This window comes from Impatiens glandulifera, unplaced genomic scaffold (genome assembly GCF_907164915.1).
Source record: "Impatiens glandulifera unplaced genomic scaffold, dImpGla2.1, whole genome shotgun sequence".
NCBI classification, from domain to species: Eukaryota; Viridiplantae; Streptophyta; class Magnoliopsida; order Ericales; family Balsaminaceae; genus Impatiens; species Impatiens glandulifera.
The window spans coordinates 1-20156 of NW_025919092.1; the positions used below are offsets into that span (position 1 = coordinate 1).

The window sequence follows — 20156 nt, forward strand, 5'->3', positions numbered from 1 at the left end:
CTTGAAGATAACGTGTTAAGACAAACAAAATATTCCTTGGAATATGTAAAAGAAGAAACCAGGCATGGTTTGAAGTAAAAGGCTCCGGTCAAACCGGTTCAGTCAACCGGAGTTCAATCAACCAACTCGGTCAAATAGTTCGGTCAACCGGAGATCGATCAACCAGCTCAGTTAGGAGATCGGTCAAACATACATTTAATGAAAGAAGGCTCCAGTCAAACCAGATCGGTCAACCGTCACTTAATGAAGCATGAAATGAGTTCCGGTTTATTAAATGCTCTAGTTGATTAAATGCAGCCGCTTTAGTCATAAATGCTCCGTTTATTAAATGAGCCGTTCCAGTCATAAATATGCTCCGGTCATTAGTTTCCCTCATCTCCGGCTAATAAATACTCTCAGGTTTGAGATGAAATCCGGACAGGTTCAACCTTTGTGCAGAAATCCGTAACGGTTCAAGTTTAGGACCAGTTGAGTTGCAACGGGCAAATTATTCAAAAGATATGAATATCTTGAAGATAATGTGTTAACACAAACAAAATATTCCTTGGGAATATTTAAAAGAATAAACTAGGCATGTGGCAAGATAATGATTACAATATTCCTTGGGAATATGTAAGAGAAGAAACCAGGCATGGGGAAAGATAATGATTACAATATTCCTTTGGAATATGTAAGAGAGAAAAACGACCGGCTTATGCATGTCTGCCATGTGTCAAAACCGGCTTATGCATGTCTGCCATGTGTCCAAACCGGCTTATGCATGTCTGCCATGTGTCCAAACCGGCTTATTCATGTATACCATGTGTCCAAACCGGCTTATGTATATCTGCCATGTGTCAACCGGCACGGCTTCTAGTGACCAATCTCCTGGAGAGAGAAAAGATGACCGTTGTCATCTTTTCACTATAAAAGGAAGCTGAATCATTTTCAAGAAAGGGCTCTCGCGCGAACATGAAAATAACGGTTCTGAAAAATCTTAAGAGAGAGAAAGAAATCTCACGCGCGATCCTAATTAGTTGTTTCATTTACCGAAAACATTGTTGTTATATTGTGTTATTTGTATTACATCAAGAGTGAAGTGGTGTAACCGGCGAGTAGCGAGTTAGGCTCGTCCGGCAGTTGTGAGTGTTGTAACATTCAAAGTTAGTTGAGATTTTTCTCATAATCTGAAAAGAAGGGGTGACGTAGGAGAGTTTGCTCCGAACATCCATAAAATTTTTTGTCTCGTGTCTTTCTTTTGTTTCCGGCTTATTCACTCTAAAAACCGAACTATTACCAACCTAAACATAATCCTAAACCAAACCGGTTCACACATTTCATTTAACCGTTTCCTTGTTAAGCTTATCAAAACTAAGTCGTGTGTGTTGCTTCAAGCCGAAATAGACATTTATGCCCTTGAACCCGGTTCAAGAGTCTGTAACAGCTTGCGTAGTGTTGAGAACGGTTGTAGTCTTTAACCGGACTATTACCAATCAGAGCGTGTGTTGTAAGCGGTTACCCTTCAGACACCGGAACCCCGGTCCTCCAAGGGCGACCCCGATCCTAACAAGTGGTATTAGAGAAAGGTTCTTAACACTCAAGCAACCGAATTTTATCATGTCTTTCATCAACAAGCCCCCCATGTTCTGCATCGAAGAATATGTTGATTGGAAGATACTGATGGAAGTGCTTTTGGCCTCACAAGACGATGACATGTGGTATGTTATTACTGATGGCCCGATAAAGATTGATAAGCCAAGATACAAATGGACGACGGAAGATAAGAAGATTAATAACCTGGATAATGTTGCCAAAAACATTTTGTTCAAGTCGTTGGACAAAAACATGTTTAGTAAGATCAAGTTGTGCTCTTCTGCCAAAGAAATTTGGGTGAAGTTGATCCAACTATGTGAGGGCAGCGACAAAATAAAGGAGAACCGGAAAGAGCATAAGGCTCTGATAACTACTGAAATCAATAGCAAATAGGCCGATAACGATTCGGACGACTCATCATCCAGCGACGGTGATGATAAAGCTGATACATGCTTCGTGGCTGAGAAAGAATCTGTGGTATTCGACTTTTCTTCTAAAGAATTTACTAAAGAAGACTTAGTTATTGCATTCAACGACATGATCGCTGAGTTCAAAAACTTGTCTTTTCTCATACCGACTCGGACAAAATATGAAACCGGAGAGTCAAGTGGTACCGCTGGTGAGCCAAGCGGAACCGAGACTTACGAACCGATTGGACTATCCTTAGAGAATGAGAAGCTCAAGGAGACAGTCCAATCGTTAACCGAAGAAAATGAGAGAATCAAATATGTCACGGCTTCTTGGAAGAGATCTAGTGAAGCGGTAATCCAGATGTGTTAGGATCGGGGACGCCCTTGGAGGACCGGGGTGTTTCCGGTTTCTGGAAGGGTGACCTCTTACAACACACACACCACTTTGGTGATAGTCCGGTTAGAGACTAAAACCGTTCTCAGCACTACACAAACTGTCACAGACTCTTGAACCGGGTTCAAGGGCGGAAATGTCTATTTCAGGTTGAAGCAACGTATGCGACTTTTAGATGATGTTTTAGAATGAGTCGGTTTAATGGATATGAGTGACCGGTTTATGGGGTACAATTAGTTTGAGGTTAGGTAATGAAAGCAAAGAAAGAACACGAGACAAGGATTTTTTGGATGTTCGGAGCAAACCCTCCTACGTCACCCCTTCTTCTCAGGTTATGAGAAGGATCTCCACTAACTTTTGTAGTTACAACAACACTGCCGGTCGAACCCAACTTCGCTACTCGCCGGTTACACCAAACTCACTCTTTGATGTAATACAACAACTCAACACAACACGATACAGAAAGCTTCCGGTTTTAGACACACCGGTTTTGAATATAAAAGTTTATCTCTCTAGAATCTTTATAACTTATCGCTCGAATTGTATTGAATGATTTTCTTGCTTGATTGATTCACGCTAAATTAAGATGCTTCATCTTCCTTTTATAGCTGAGAAGAGCCAACGGTCACTTTCTTCTCTCTCTTTCGGATTGGTTGATCATTATCACGCCGGTGTAGAGAGGTTGCTTGCACGCTTCACCTTCCTCAACACCTGGCAGTCATGCAGACATCTCTGATTTGAAGATGACATAAGCGGTTTTCAGATTTGAACACGTGTTGGGCATCCACCTCAGGTTGTCAATTTCGGATCAATAAAGCATCATTGCTTTCCTCGCATGCTTCAGATCGGATCTGATCTTCTTTTATTCTTTCAAGACACATTTCTTTCGTCATGGTACGTCACTCTTGAAGTTTGAATCTTCCGGTTTTGTGTCTTGTGTAGTATGATCCGGCTGGTATGTAAGCTTTTGTCTTTGCTGACCGGTCGCTTGAGAAAGTAAAAACCGGTTCCTCTGATCTTTAACTTGATCACTTGAAACTGGTTTCTTTGAAGTATAGCAGCAACCGGTTTTGATACGCCAACCGGTTCATACGGTTTTGATTTGTATCTGCACATGAAAGTTGACAACTGTTTAGTTCGTCTGGCCGGTTCCAAAAATTAACTTACTTAATTTTTCTATCAATTTCTCCCTTTTTGATCATTTAAAATAAATATTCAAAACTTGTAATGAGTGGCCGGTTTAAAAATTAACTTACTTAATTTTTCTATCAATTTCTCCCTTTTTGATTATTTAGAATAAATATTCAAAACTTGTAATGTGTGGCCGGTTTGAAGAACTTTATTTAGAGACTTGAGTATTTATTATTATTGAGTTTGAAGAAAATGTTTCTAAAACGTGTGTTTGATTTTTGAAGAAGGTGTGTGAAAACTAGCTGAGAGAAATATGATAAAGTATCCGAGTTCAGAAACATAGTTAAACACAGACTGTTTTGAAGGATGAAAAAAGAAAGATTAAGGCTTGGATGGTCCCCCCTTGTGAAGCTCTTTTTCCAGTTCTTTCTCAAGCTGTCTTCTTTCTTCCTCTTCTCTTGCCTTCCACTCCCTGTCGCGTCTTTCAGCGTCAATCAGCATTCCGGCCCATACACTTGAATGACCGGGAGTCTTTTTGTTGAACCCAAAACTGGCACAGACTGGTTTTGGTGGAGGAAGCGGTGGAGTAATAATTGGTCTGAAGTTTGGAGTTGCGGTTGAGCCTTCAGTTGCCCTTCTCTTCCGCTGGTTAAGTTCTTCAATGTCTTCTTCTTCTTCTTCATCAAGAGGTTGCACATTTAGCACGACTGGTACAACTGCTCTTTGTTCTGCCCGCTTGATTACTTTCGCAACTACGCTCCATTTCTTCTTATTCCTTGTGTTCATTGAATGAGACGGTTGAACCGGTGGAGGTTCCTGTATATTTGCCTGTTCCTCCTCGTTGCATTTCTGGGCAAACTCATAGTCTTTGTCCTCAATTTCCTTCTGCAACCGTTCCCTTTCTCTTTCTTCATCTTGCACCCTCTTAGCGGTTTCAACATCAGACTCGATTTGCTCTTGAGTTTTGCTGACTTGGAGTTTGGACATCTCCCCAATTTGAATGGCCATTGCCTGCAGCATGTCTAATAATGGAGCGGTTGCGGTTTGGATGGACTCGGCGATCAAGGTTTTGACTGAGGTCTGCATAGCCGCATCTATCATGGACCTTATAGTGTTTGACAGATTAGCTTCAGCCGTTGCAATCCTCTCATCGGTTGCGGTTTTATAACTTCCAAGGCATGAATCAATTGTATCAACCACCGCTTGCTTAATTTGATCGATTTCCGGAGCTTTAGCAGTTTGAGAAGAGTCTTGTTCCAGGTTTTCCGTCGTTCCGGATGTCTCACCGATCACATAGAATGGCTTACTTTGATGTAGGTCGACATTATTGAGTTGGCTTCGGCAACCTTTCCTCCATTGCATATCAAAATGATCGAGATTTTGTACGAGCTTTTCTCGCACCGCAATGAACCGTTCGGCCATTCTCATTTCAATTGGAGTTAGCGTCGCTCCTTTAGTTTCTTGAAAAGCATTCTCCACTGCTTGTAACCGAGCTTCTTCAAGAATTACTACGGTTTTGCTAAAGGCAGATTGGATAAGGTTGGTGTGAGCTAACTGGAGGGCCCTCTCTTCTAGCCTGATGAGCCTGTCCCAATGTTTGTTGCCGCTCAATCCTGGAGCCATGTCGGATAACTTTGTTTCACACCTGAGCTTCACCCACATGAGGTATGGAGCTATCGCATCACTTTCACCCTTGTTCATGTCCCTGAGAAGTTCCTCGAATACTTCATCTTCTTGTTCTGCGGTAAAGGTAACCTCGTCCCCGGTTACAACTTCTGGTTGAGGACCGGTCTGCAGCGTACCTTTTCCTGTTACCGTCGAATCCTTGATGAGGACCCCTTTCCCTTTGTTGACCTGAACAGAACCTTCAGGTATTGTGGCTGAGTCAGATGGCCCATCTTGAGCCGATTGGTTTTCTGGAGCTGTCTTGCCTCCTGCGGAACCGGATGGTTCCTGTTCTTCAAGATTACCCTCCTGAGCCGGAGGTGTAATGTCTGTTGTTTTGGCCGTTTCTTCGACCGGTTGTACTTCACTCTGATCGGGTATCTCAACCTGATCAATTGATTTGCGACGACTTGATACATCGTCTTCGGTTTCCCTTGCAATGTCTTGAATAACATCCTCAATTGCTTTAGAGGTGTTTAAGCCCACGTCGGCTATTACCTCTTCAATTCTTTTACTTGGAGACTTGGAGGTTTCAGAGTGTATACTAACCTCTGCTTCCTCCTTTGAAACTGACTTGTTTTCTTTGCTCCCCGAGGATTCGGTTTGCCTTGGAGAATTAGATGGTACAGGGGTAGGAATGACGGTGTTGATGGGAATGGGTTGAAATACGTCTGCGGTTCTTTCTGGTGGATTATCCGAGGAAAGAGTTTTCTCGGAGTCCGCCGGTTTGTTGGAACTCTTCCTTGCAGCCGCCTTCTTCCTCCCCTTCGGTTCTTGTGGGGCTTCGGTTTCAACCGCTTTTCTTTTCGGTTTCTTTTGCTTGGTTACTTCTTCAGCCGGAGCGGAAGAGCTGGTCCCTTTGGACGACTTTGTTCTAGATGACTTGGGTTTGATCGCCTTCTCCGGTTTCTCAATCATTGACTCTAAGTCAAGAATATTTATGATTGGGAGCGGTTTACCTTCACCCAGTTCCACATTAAGGAACTTAAGGATTTTGACGATCTGCATTGCGAAGGCCTGAACTCGGCCGTCCTTCTTAATCACAATCTGGCAAAATTTTTCGAAAATAACGTATCCCCAGTCCACCTTGTCACCGCGGACAATGGCCATCAGCATCTTGAGTTTAAGTTTCGTCAGGTTATCGAAGTTACCTCCTCTTCCCTGAAGTGAGCGGGCGATGACAGTCAGCAACCATCTGAATTCCGGTTTTAGCTTATTCCTCCGGCTAGAGTGAATCACCAGATCCTGATCTGAGAAAGAAACCACCAACCGGACAGCGTTTGATTCTGCAGCGGTTAGATCAATCTTTAGGTCTAGACCGGTGTTGGGCAGACCGAGAGCTTCAGCAAATAACTCTTCGGTGATTAGAATGGCCTTCCCGTTGACTGTGGCTGAGACTTTCCTCTTTGTGAGCGTCGCCGTCGCCAGAAACTCCGTCACCGCCGCCGGATAAATGATGAACGGACCAGATAGGAACTTCTACAACCCATAATCTCGTAAAGATTGATGAACAACCTTGTTTTTGTCATCGGCGTGTTCATCAATATCTGCGAAATCCACTTGTAACATCCATTGGAAGGGAGCTTTGCTTAGATCCATGATAGTTTTGAAAAGAGAGGAATAAAGAACGATGATGATCGAAGATAAGAAATCCTTTGAAGATCTGGAAATTTGTAGAGAGAGAAAGCACAAGTGTCGAATGAGATGATGTGAACTTATATAGATGGCGGTTCCGAACGGTTGGAAGACGAACCGTCGTTTGATGTTTTTGGCGCCAACTTTCCCTCCAAAAGTTACTGCAGTAACTTTCGGCGGTAAGTGCGGAAAACCCATGGGCGGTAAATTTTGGGAGGTAAAACCGTGGGCGGTTAAGTTTTCAAACTTTTCATTTTCGCTCGAAGTTCCGGTTTTACTTGAAGACTTGCTAACCGGAAGTTTTTAAGTTAACCTTAAATATTTTGTGTATAAGTTTAAGAAACCGGAAAGAAAGATATGAATAAAAAAACCGGAGACTTTGAAGATTAAATATTTCATAAATAAGAATATTGAACATTGAGCGGTTTTGGTCGTACAACAAAATGACCAAAAACCGGAAAGGAAAGACAGATAATTTAGTCTTCTTTGAACCAATCCCCTTCCACCATCCTTTCGTACCACTTTTCCACGGTGTTTTCGGGTGACCGTTCCTCAATTCTTGCTATCCACCTGTGCATCATGAGCATGGTGATGGTGTTGGACGGTCCAACCGGAAGACCGGTTCCAAGGTTGCGGCGTTTAGACATCAGGAACCGGGTGATTTGAGGAGCGAAACTGGTCTTTCCCCTTGCAGCGGTCATGAGCCGCTTCAGTTTATTGAAGAGGTAGGTTGCCCATTTGATCGACGAGTTTCGAATGATGGCTATCATGATGTCAAAAGCCTCCCGGTTGTAGTTCTGGTTAGGCATTTGGCCTATGATAGACCTTTGAACCAAGTCGTGCAGGACTTGGTAATGAGGAGCGAGTGTTTCTTTCTTCCCAAAGTCCTTGATCGGAGTGTTGGAAGAAGAAAACATATGGAAAAAGTCTTCCTTAGCCGGCAGGAATGGCGTTGGGAAGTCCGAAAAACCTTCGGTTGGAAGGTGAAAGAAGTTGGCGAATTCCTCTTTAATAAACCGAATTAATTGACCGTCGACGATGGTGCGAATGCTGCCATCATCTAGAACATGACCATTGTTGAAAAATTCACACACCTTATCCACGAGGATAGTGTCTGAACCTTTAAGAAAACCTTAAAGTCCCGATTCTATGATATGCTGAAAAATACATTCATAGTATGCACTGTCTTTGATGTCTTCGAAATCGACGATAAGGGTATTTCTGAGTTCGGCCGACATTATGTGGAGGATTGAGGAAGGTTTTGGAAGGATTTTTCTGAACTTTCAAGTTTTAGAGAGAAGGAATGCTGAAAGCGTGTTTTGAAAATGGAGGAATGAATCCCCTTTTATAGCTTGGAACGGTTGAGAGCATTTAATGAGAATATTTGAAAATCTAGCCGTTTATGTCTAGTCATTAATGACTTTGTGATTTTTCAAGGGAATAAAGATATGTCTTGTCTAATCAAGTCAGGCATGCTTATTGAGAATGAATATTTGTGTTTCCAAGAGTGATCTGATTTTATTTTGATACGGCACAATAAATGTTTGATCATTTATGATTTTAGATTTTGGATTAAAAGAGGAAGGAAATATGCTTCATTAGTTGAGGTGTAAAACCGGTAGTACAACAAAATTACCGGTTTTGGAAAGGAAATAAAATAGGACAGAGAAAAGGACAGGCTAGACGTTAGATGACTCAGCCGCTTGATTTCTTCTAGCCTTGACTGCTTCCCACCGATCGATCATCTCTTGTACTCTTTCCTTGGTGAGCACATGCCTTGGATGGAGAGTTACGAATGGTCCGGTGTGGATGTCCAGACTTGCACAGAAACCGCTCAGCTGAGGAGCGTAGCCGGTTTTGTTGGAGAGGAGCATTTTCTTCAGGTTACTGAAGATGATCCAGGACCAGTTAACCGGTGTCCCAACCGTTACAGCGATCATCATCTCGAAGAGCCTTTGGGTGTAATAGTAACTTTTCTTTCTGCCCAAGACGGACTTTCCCAGAATCTCGCAGAGAAGCTGGTACTTATGAGAAAGTTGACTTTTAGCACCCCAGGGTTTAACCGGGATGTCAGATCCTAAGAACCGGCGACACATCTCTTCCATGGTCACCGGGGAGTATGTTAAGTCGGTTACCCCTTCATTGGGCAAACCGCAGTATACAGCGAAATCCGTCTCGCTGAATAAGAACTTCTGACCGTAGACTTGTGCAACAATTATATCTCGATGCACTTCTTTTCCGGTCTGAAAGAATTCTTCGATTACTAGGTAGTCAAGAATGAATCTGTTTTCGAGGAAGCTTCTTAGCCCGCTTCTTTCTACGGCTAAGAACATTTCTTTGACTTCGTGATCTTCATATTGGTAGATTGAATTAAAATCTGCCAATAGAATCTTCTTTGCTAGAGAGTTTGAGTTCATGTTCTTGAGAGAGAGGGTTTATCTCAAGAGTGATACTTGTGAATAGTAATCTTGTGAAGTTTTGTGAAGGTTTAAGGGTGGTTTATATAGCCAGGGGTTCGGCTAGATTAATGAGTTTTAAGCATGCTTGATGATGTCATCAGTCATTTAATAGACTTTAACTTGTTGAAGTAACTAATGTTTATTTCCAAGATAAAATCTAATTATTACCAAGATAATAATGATGACAAATATCTATTGACAAGATGTGAGTCTCCCTCTCTTGATGATGGACACATGTCGTCATCTCGATTGTGGTAGACTTGTTTTTATTGATCACAGGCTTCATTTTTCAAAATATACATGAAAACTCAGTCAGTCATCCCAAGTTAGCCGGAGAAGTTCACTCTATTAGACCAGAATGCATTTGTACTGAACGGTTTTCCATGACTGGTTTTAGTAGGATATTTTGCTCCGATTGTGAAGAAACGTTGATTTATGTCAACATTTGTTCAACTTTGGATTTATTATATCTACTTCAACCTGGTTATTTCAACTGTATAGTAAGTATACATGTGATTTGAAATTGTGAAGTGATCGGGCATAACCGGAGACTTCCTCCCGGTTAGCATTTTTGATTTATCAATGACCTATTTGAATATGGTTTGAGAAGCAAGAGCTTCTCCCTGAACACATATCCCGGTTTTATACAAGCATAATCATGATATCAGTTGATTAAGATTAGTAAGTCCCAAGATATTTCGAAAGTGAGAAAACTTAGCTTCCTGTAGCGGTTTTGTGAATATATCCGCTACTTGTTGCTCGGTCGAGACATATTCCAGCCGGATGTGTTTCTCCTGAACATGCTCCCGGATGAAATGGTGTCGAATATCGATATGCTTTGTTCTTGAGTGCAACACCGGATTGTATGTAATCGCTATGGCGCTAGTGTTGTCACAGAAGATTGAAGATTCCTTGGCTTCTATCCCGAAGTCCCTTAGTTGCTGTTGGATCCAGAGAAGTTGTGCACAGCAGCTTCCAGCCGCTATGTACTCTACCTCTGCGGTTGATGTTGCAACGGATGTTTGTTTCTTGCTGCTCCAAGTGACTAACCGGTCGCCTAGGAACTGACAGGTTCCACTTGTGCTCTTTCTATCGATTTTGCATCCTACGTAATCGGCATCTAAGTAGCTTATGAGGTTGAAACTCGAGTCTTTTGGGTACCAAATTCCCACTTCTTGAGTTCCCTTTAGATATTTTAGAATTCTTTTGGCCGTCGTATAATGAGATTGCTTTGGATTTGCTTGGAACCTTCCGCACACTCCGACCGCAAACAAAATGTCAGGTCGGCTGGCTGTGAGATACAGCAATGATCCGATCATTCCTCGATAGGCTGTGATGTCAACGGCTTGACCATCATCATCTTTGTCCAGCTTTACTGAAGGACTCATTGGCGTAGCCGCTTCGGCACATGTATCCATCCCAAATTTCTTCAGTAGTTCGGCTGTGTACTTCGGTTGGCTTATGAAGGTTCCGGCTTCAATCTGCTTAACCTGGAGTCCTAGAAAGAAACTCAATTCTCCCATCATACTCATTTGAAATCTATCAGTCATCATTTTTGAAAACTTGTCACATAATTTTGGATCGGTGGATCCGAATATGATATCATCAACATAAATCTGAACAAGTAATATTTGTTCCTTCCTTTCAAATTTGAAAAGTGTTTTGTCTACCGAACCTATTGTAAATTTGTGATCAAATAAAAATTGTGTCAATGTATCATACCAAGCTCTTGGAGCTTGTTTTAAACCGTAAAGGGCTTTATTCAGTCGGTAAACATGATTTTTGTGTTCTGGATTTTTGAAACCTGGAGGTTGATTAACATACACCTCTTCATTACTTTACCGTTTAGAAAAGCACTCTTAACATCCATTTGAAAAACTTTGAAATTTTTAAAAGCTGCATATGCTAAAAATATTCTAATGGCCTCAAGTCTAGCTACAAGGGCAAATGATTCTTCAAAATCAACGCCTTCTTCCTGTTTATAGCCTTGAGCCACTAACCGGGCTTTGTTCCTCGTAACTAAACCGTCTTCATTGAGTTTATTTCTGAATACCCATCGTGTTCCTATAACCGGGTTGTTCTTCGGTCTAGGGACTAGGTACCAGACTTTATTTCTCTCAAACTCGTTTAATTCCTCTTGCATTGCTAAGATCCAATCTGGATCTGACAATGCTTCATCCACCTTTTTCGGCTCAATTTGTGATATGAAAGCTGAGTTTTCATAGTGATCCAAATTTTGTTGCCTAGTTCGGACGGGTGAGGATATGTTACCTATTACTAGTTCAAGAGGATGATTTTTGTTCCTTCTAAGGTTGATCCGAGACGTGTCTATCAAGCTTTCGGTTGGCTGATCAAGGTTAGACTGATCGGTAGGTTGAACAGAGTCAGACCGACCGATTTCTTCAGTAGAAACTGAAGCGTCAACTTTCTGCGGTAAAGCAGCTTGATCAGGCTGAGGTTCAACATCAACCACTTGGTCCTTGACAAATCGTCTAAAAACCGGAACCTCGTCTTCATCATCAGAATAGATATTAAAATTTTCCATTCTGTTGTGAAGGTCGAAGGGTAATGCAGTGTTTCGTTCAACCGATTCATCGAAAACAACGTGTGCGGTTTCTTCAACTGTTAAAGTCCTAGTATTGTATATTCTGTAGGCTTTACTCACAGTTGAATATCCCAACATTATTCCCTCATCGGATTTAGCATCAAAGGCGGTCAAGTAATTCTTGCCGTTATTGTGAACAAAACATTTGCTACCAAAAATTCGAAAATACCGTACACTTGGAATTTGATCAAAGTAAATTTCAAAAGGAGTTTTAGAAAACCGTTTAGTTACTAAAGATCGATTTTGTGTATAGCAAGCGGTGTTGATAGCTTCAGCCCAAAACTTTTGAGCAATACCCGAATCAGCTATCATTGACCTTGCGGCTTCCTTGAGAGTCCGGTTTCTTCTCTCAGCCAGGCCATTTTGTTGAGGAGTTCTGGCACTAGACAACTCGTGTCTAATACCGGAATCATCAAGAAAAGTTGTTAAATTGTTGTTTATAAACTCAGTTCCTCTATCACTTCTGATTTTGTTCACTCGAAAGGATTTTTCATTTTGTATTCTCAAAATCAATTTAATCAGGTTTGGAGTTGCTTGACTTTTAGAAGCTAGAAAAGTAACCCAAGTAAATTTAGAATAATCATCAATAACTACCATAGTATAATGCATGCCTCCTAAACTAGTTACTTTGACCGGACCAAACAGATCCATATGCAAGAGTTCTAAGCATCGTTCAGATTGATAACTTCCTTTACTTTTGAAAGATGATTTTACTTGTTTGCCCATTTGACATGCAGCACATACTTTATCTTTTGAGAATTTAACGTTTGGAAAACCGTGAACTAGTTCCTTGGAACAAACGAAGTTAATCGTTTTGAAATTCAAGTTGTTTAACCGTTTATGCCAAAACCAGTTTGGATCATTTCCGGCTAACATACACACAGGTTTTTCAAAATCAGTTTTCCAATCAACTTTGTAAATGTTTCCCATCCGGTTACCGGTTAACAGAATGTCATTGTTTTGGTTTTTAACTAAACATGAGTTTTTATGAAATTCAACTTTGTAACCCACATCACACATTTGACTTATGCTTAACAAGTTAAAACGCAGTTCTTCTACTAAGAGTACATTACTTATAGATAGATTACCATGGACAATCTTACCCTTGCCCACGGTTTTACCTTTCGAGTTGTCCCCGAATGTGATGATTGCTCCGGTTTCGTACTTGATGTCGGTTAGTAGCTCTTTGTTTCCGGTCATATGCCTTGAACATCCACTGTCCAGGTACCATTCTGAATTCTTTAGCCGGTTGCTCCTCCTAACCTGCAACAAACAATTATTTACACCTTTTTGGTACCCACATTCAGTTGGGTCCATGGTTGATTAGTCCCTTTGGGATCCAAACTTGAATAATTCGGATCACCTTCCCGGTATCTGTTTTTATAATATTTGGCTTAACTTCTTGGCTGTTGCTCAAGAATGCCTTATGTTGTGATGTGTTTCTTTGATGTCGATTTGGTTTATTTGGTTTCCGGTTGACTTTCCTTCTCTCAGGATGAAGCCATTTTTCTGATTCACTAGGGCTTACATACTTAAGTGTTTCTTCCGGTTTTAATTCATTTTCGGTTTGTGAACTCTTGACAAATTTTATAAACGGAAGATTATTTTTCGTGAGTTTTATCCCGTTAGGTTGTTTTGATTCGTTTTGTTTATTTGGTTCGTAGCCGATACCATACCTACACTTCGGGTGTCTTTTATAGTTAAACATTTGTTTTACCGCTTGACGTGATCTCTCCCACGCAGCAGTGACGTACATTGCTCGTTCATCGGTTTCGGTTACCGGTTGAACTGTCTTCTCATTATCGGAGAATAGTTCATCCGGTTCATACATTTCGATTTCACATGTTTTATCATATACATTATTTAATTGTTCGGTTTTAGATTCGAGCGGAGCCGGTATGTACGCAGATATGTTTCTGAACTCAGCAACCATTTCGTTGAGTGCAGAAATCAAATCTTCTTTGGTAAACTCGTCAGAAGAGAAATCAAATACCTCTTCGTCGTTTGCCATGAAGCAGGTTACTTTCTCTTCACCGTCTTCATTATCGGAGTATGCCCACTCGCTTCCACCGTCGGATGCAATGAGTGCCTTTTGAATCTCCTTTCCTTCGTCAGCATGTTGATCATCGTTTCTCCGGTAGTCGTTTCGTTGGTTGTTATTTCCCCGGTAGTTGTTCCCTTGGTAGTTGTGTCCCTGGTACCGGTTGCTTTGGTAGTTGTTCCCCTGATAGTTGTTTCCCTAATAGTTTCCTTCCGGTTTTCTATCATCTCTCCTTGGTTTTCTATACTCTGACCTGAAATGTCCAAAACCGTCACAGTTATAACATCTTTTGTTTGATTTGTCTATATAATTATAATTAAAATCATTGTTAGATGGTGGCTGGCTCTTCTTCATGAATTTCCCGAATTTCTGAGCTAACATCGCCATCACATCTTCAGTAATTTGATCGGTGTTTTTGACTGGAGCCGAAACGGTTGATACTTGGACCGCCAGTTCCACCGATGTAACCAAAGCTCTGGTTGCGGTTGATGTGGATGCTTCGTCTTCGATCCGAGACTTGATCTCGAACTCGTAGGCTTTTAGATCCTCGAACACATCATGCAACTTCATCTGCCCAAGGGTGCTCGATTCCCTCATCACCATGGTCTTGATATCCCACGTGCTTGGCAGAGATCTTAGGGCTTTGATTATTACTTCTCGGTTGTCATACTTCTTTCCGAGTGTTTGAAGCTCGTTGACTACACTGGTGAACCGGTTGCTGAATTCCTTCATGTTTTCCCCCGGTTTCATCCTGATGTTTTCATACTTCTGTGTAGCCACTAAGATTTTGTTCTCCTTAGTTCTTTCGTTTCCCTCATGGATCTGAATGATCGTTTCCCAGGCTTCCTTTGCATTTTCACACTCTGATATTTTGTTCAAAGTGTTATCATCTATGGCCTTGTAGATGTGCCTCATGCAATGGTTGTCCAGGTTACTCCGTCTTCGATCTTCATTCGTCCATAGGTCTGCCTCCTTGTTGATCTTGATCGGTCCCTCTTTCAGGACTCGGCTCATCTCATCATCTGACGTAATCAGATGTAGATACATCTGTTTCTTCCAACTGCTAAACGCTTCACTGTTTAGCATTGGCGGCTTGTCGCTGTGGGTTATGCTTCCCATCTTCTTTGGTTGCTTGAGTGCTAAGATCCTCGCTCTGATACCACTTGTTAGGATCGGGGACGCCCTTGGAGGACCGGGGTGTTTCCGGTTTCTAGAAGGGTGGCCTCTTACAACACACACACCACTTTGGTGATAGTCCGGTTAGAGACTAAAACCGTTCTCAGCACTACACAAACTGTCACAGAATCTTGAACCGGGTTCAAGGGCGGAAATGTCTGTTTCAGGCTAAAGCAACGTATGCGACTTTTAGATGATGTTTTAGAAGGAGTCGGTTTAATGGATATGAGTGACCGGTTTATGGGGTACAATTAGTTTGAGGTTAGGTAATGAAAGCAAAGAAAGAACACGAGACAATGATTTTTATGGATGTTCGGAGCAAACCCTCCTACGTCACCCCTTTTTCTCAGGTTATGAGAAGGATCTCCACTAACTTTTGTAGTTACAACAACGCTGCCGGTCGAGCCCAACTTCGCTACTCGCCGGTTACACTAAACTCACTCTTTGATGTAATACAATAACTCAACACAACACGATACAGAAAGCTTCCGGTTTTAGACACACCGGTTTTGAATATAAAAGTTTATCTCTCTAGAATCTTTATAACTTATCGCTCGAATTGTATTGAATGATTTTCTTGCTTGATTGATTCACGCTAAATGAAGATGCTTCATCTTCCTTTTATAGCTGAGAAGAGCCAACGGTCACTTTCTTCTCTCTCTTTCGGATTGGTTGATCATTATCACGCCGGTGCAGAGAGGTTGCTTGCACGCTTCACCTTCCTCAATACCTGGCAGTCATGCAGACATCTCTAATTTGAAGATGACATAAGCGGTTTTCAGATTTGAACACATGTTGGGCATCCACCTCAGGTTGTCAATTTCGGATCAATAAAGCATCATTGCTTTCCTCGCATGCTTCCGATCGGATCTGATCTTCTTTTATTCTTTCAAGACACGTTTCTTTCGTCATGGTACGTCACTCTTGAAGTTTGAATCTTCCGGTTTTGTGTCTTGTGCAGTATGATCCGGCTGGTATGTAAGATTTTGTCTTTGCTGACCGGTCGCTTGAGAAAGTAAAAACCGGTTCCTCTGATCTTTAACTTGATCACTTGAAACTGGTTTCTTTGAAGTATAGCAGCAACCAGTTTTGATACGCCAACCGGTTCATACGGTTTTGATCTGTATCTGCACATGAAAGTTGACAACTGTTTAGTTCGTCTGGCCGGTTCCAAAAATTAACTTACTTAATTTTTCTATCAATTTCTCCCTTTTTGATTATTTAGAATAAATATTCAAAACTTGTAATGAGTGGCCGGTTTAAAAATTAACTTACTTAATTTTTCTATCAAGATGTCTAATTACCAAAGACATCCCAAATGTAAATTTGGTATTGGTTATAACAAATCCTCCACTCACAATCATTCCAATGGGACGAAACTCACAAAAGACAATCTTCCCTTTATAAGATTTGTCAAGAGCTCTTCAACCGACAATGAGGCACAACGTGACTCAAAACCGGAAAAAGAAATAAAATATGTAAGTCCAACTAACTCGGAAAAATGGCTTCATCCTGAAAGAAGGAAAGCCAACCGGCCAGCAGGTAAACAAACCGATCTACGACCACATAGAATTAATCAAATGTCACCACAAAATAAGGCACTCTTAGGATAACAGAAATATGTCAAGCCAAGCACCGAAAAAGTAATTAGAACCATAACCGGGAAAGTTATCCGACTTATTAAAGTCTGGATTCCTAAGGGACTAATAAGCCACGGACCCAAAGAAAAATGGGGATCAGATTCTCTATTGTCTATGAATGCAGGTAAATCAAGACAGAAGTTTGGAAGAGACAACATTGCATCCGGAAAGCCGGCTGTTGACGAACACATCACATGAAGGGAACAAACATAAAGTGACTAATATCCTCACAAAGCCACTTCTCGAGTCTAAGTTTTCTTCCCTTAGAAATATTTTAGGATTGTTAAATTATAAAATTTGAAGAAAAATTGTTAGAAAAATAAAGTTCTCCTTAAACCAAACCGTTTTTCCTAAAAACCGGCCAAACAAATATAAGCTTTTTAAAAACCGTTCAATAATTACATGTTTTGAATATTTATTCTAAATAATCAAAAAAGGAGAAATTGTGAGAAAAATTAAGTAGATTAATTTTCAAACCGGCCACACATTACAATTTTTGAATATTTATTCTAAATAATCAAAAAGGGAGAAATTGTTAGAAAATAATTGTTAGAACTTATGAAAAGTTTAATGAATAGATAAATTAAGTTCAAATAAATATGTTAAACCGCTAAGTCATATCAAGTATATTAATTGGTTTAAATATAAAAAGAAGTTGCTGTAGCGTAGTGATAAATATTCCTATTTGTCACACAGGTGATCAGGGATCAAATCTTACTGGCTACAAATAATATTTAAAGTTTTGCTATTTCAGGGAAACTGAGCGTTCGGTTGGAAATATATATAAAAGGCTCCGGTCAAACCGGTTCAGTCAACCGGAGTTCAATCAATCGGCTCGGTCAAGGAGTTCGGTCAACTGGAGATCGGTTAATCGGCTCAGTTAGGCGATTAGTCAAACAGACATTTAATGAAAGAAGGCTCCGGTCCAACCGGATCGGTCAACCAACACTTAATGAAGCATGAAATGAGTTCCGGTTTATTAAATGCTCCAGTTGATTAAATGCAGCCGCTCTAGTCATAAATGCTTCGTTTATTAAATGAGCCGCTCCAGTAATAAATATGCTCTGGTCATTAATTGCCCTCAGCTCCAGCTAATAAATACTCGCTCCAATCATAAATATGCTCCGCTCATTAATTTCCCTCAGCTCCAGGTAATAAATACTCTCAAGTTTGAGATGAAATCCGGACAGGTTCAACTTTGTGCAGAAATCCGAAACGGTTCAAGTTTAGGACCAGTTGAGTTGTAACGGGCAAATTATTCAAAAGATATGAATATCTTGAAGATAACGTGTTAAGACAAACAAAATATTCTTTGGGGATATGTAAAATAAGAAATTCAAGTTCAGGACCAGTTGAGTTGTAACGGGCAAATTATTCAAAAGATATGAATATCTTGAAGATAACGTGTTAAGACAAACAAAATATTCTTTGGGAATATGTAAAAGAAAAAACCAGGCATGGGGCAAGATAATGATTACAATATTCCTTGGAAATATATGTAAGAGAAGAAACCAGGCATGAGACAGGATAATGATTACAATATTCTTTGGGAATATGTAAGAGAGAAAAACGATCAGCTTATGCATGTCTCCCATGTGTCAAAACCGGCTTATGCATGTCTGCCATGTGTCCAAACCGACTTATACATGTCTGTCATGTGTCCAAACCGGCTTATGAATGTCTGCCATGTGTCTAAACCGGCTTATGCATGTCTACCATGTGTCAACCGGCACAGCTTCTAGTGACCAATCTCCTGGAGAGAGAAAAGATGACCGTTGTCATCTTTTCACTATAAAAGGAAGCTAAATCATTTTCAAGAAAGGGCTCTCACGCGAACACGAAATAACGGTTCTGAAAAATCTTAAGAGAGAAAAAATCTCACGCGCGATCCTAATTAGTTGTTTCATTTACTGAAAACATTGTTGTTATATTGTGTTATTTGTATTACATCAAGAGTGAAGTGGTGTAACGGACGAGTAGCGATTTTGGCTCGTCCGGCAGTTGTGAGTGTTGTAACATTCAAAGTTTGTGGAGATCCTTCTCATAATCTGAGACGAAGGGGTGACGTTGGAGAGTTTGGTCCGAACATCCATAAAAAATCTTGTCTCGTGTCTTTCTTTTGTTTCCGGCTTATTCACTCTAAAAACCAAACTATTACCAACCTAAACATAATCCTTAACTAAACCGGTTCACACATTTCATTTAACCGATTCCTTGTTAAGCTTATCAAAACTAAGTCGTGTGTGTTGCTTCAAGCTGAAATAGATATTTCCGCCATTGAACCCGGTTCAAGAGTCTGTAACAACTTGCGTAGTGTTGAGAACGATTGTAGTCTCTAACCGGACTATCACCAATCAGAGCGTGTGTTGTAAGCGGTGACCCTTCAAACACCGGAACCCCGGTCCTCCAAGGGCGACCCCGATCCTAACAACTAGCAAAGTGACTTAGAGCTTACATGTGTGCTGGGATGTTCCTATGTTTGAACCATATTTTGTGCTGTTTCCTTTGGCTTTCTTAGAAGGCTCAATTCTTCAGACCATCTATCCAACTTCATATAGTTGGATCCAATATAAGTATGCCCAATTTTCAGAATATCATCCAAGTTCGTTCCCTTTTTGAATTGTAGAAAATAGAGATCATGGATGTTTATAGAAACCTTCTCCAGTCCCTTCTTCTCCCATTGTTTCATTAGTGATTCCTTAGTGTTTGGAAAAGTTACACAGTTCTTTTCTATGTAGTTCATAACAACTACATTTTCCCATTCTTTGACGCATTTCTCCTCCACTTCAGTGGGCAATTTAAATTCAAAAGGAGAGTTGAGAATCTCAACTTTTGTTTTAAACTCACCCAAGTAGATTTGAAGTTTGTATGAATGATCTTCTGCATTCTTTTCTGCATTCTTTTTCCAAAATTCATTTACCTTCCAATTGGAATTTCTTCTAATAGTATAGGTCTTTGATTTTGGGGAATTCATTAACTCCCTCATTGTTTCTACTGACCAGTTTACTATCTTTTCGTATTCTTCCTTCTTCAAAAGATTTCAATCTTAAAGATAATATATATTCAATTGGACGGTTGTTTGCTCTATTTTCTCTTTGTTGAGCACAATCTCTCCTTTCTTTGCATGCATCAATAGCTTTGTGATTTGATTTTTAAGTCCAAAGAGGTTTTCTCTTTCATTATACCCAACATTTCATATTCCCTCATTTCCCCTTATTTTCCTGCTGCATTTTCTTCAGAACTTATATCAGTAATTGGTTCTTTACCTTTGATACATTCATGTCTTTCATGGATAATTTTCTTCAGCAATCCTATCGATTTTTTTTCAGCTAACTCCCTTAAACCTTTCATCACAAATTCTCTGACTTTCTTATTCTTATTCCTTTTTTTTTCTTCTCATTTTGATGAATAGCAGAACACAACAACAA

At 40.5% G+C, this 20156-nt stretch overlaps 1 protein-coding gene across 1 annotated transcript; it reads right to left on the reverse strand.

Annotated features, from left to right (window-relative positions):
• Positions 1-4020: 4020 nt before the first annotated feature.
• Positions 4021-6367, reverse strand: LOC124917409 (the record flags this gene model as incomplete). The annotated part of the gene is made up of 4 exons (XM_047457859.1): positions 6324-6367; positions 5478-5779; positions 4815-5372; positions 4021-4478 (listed from the first exon to the last, which is right to left on the reverse strand). Coding segments are annotated over exons 1-4 (1362 nt in total), but the record flags the coding sequence as incomplete, so codon positions are not given.
• Between the last annotated feature and the right edge of the window lie 13789 nt (positions 6368-20156).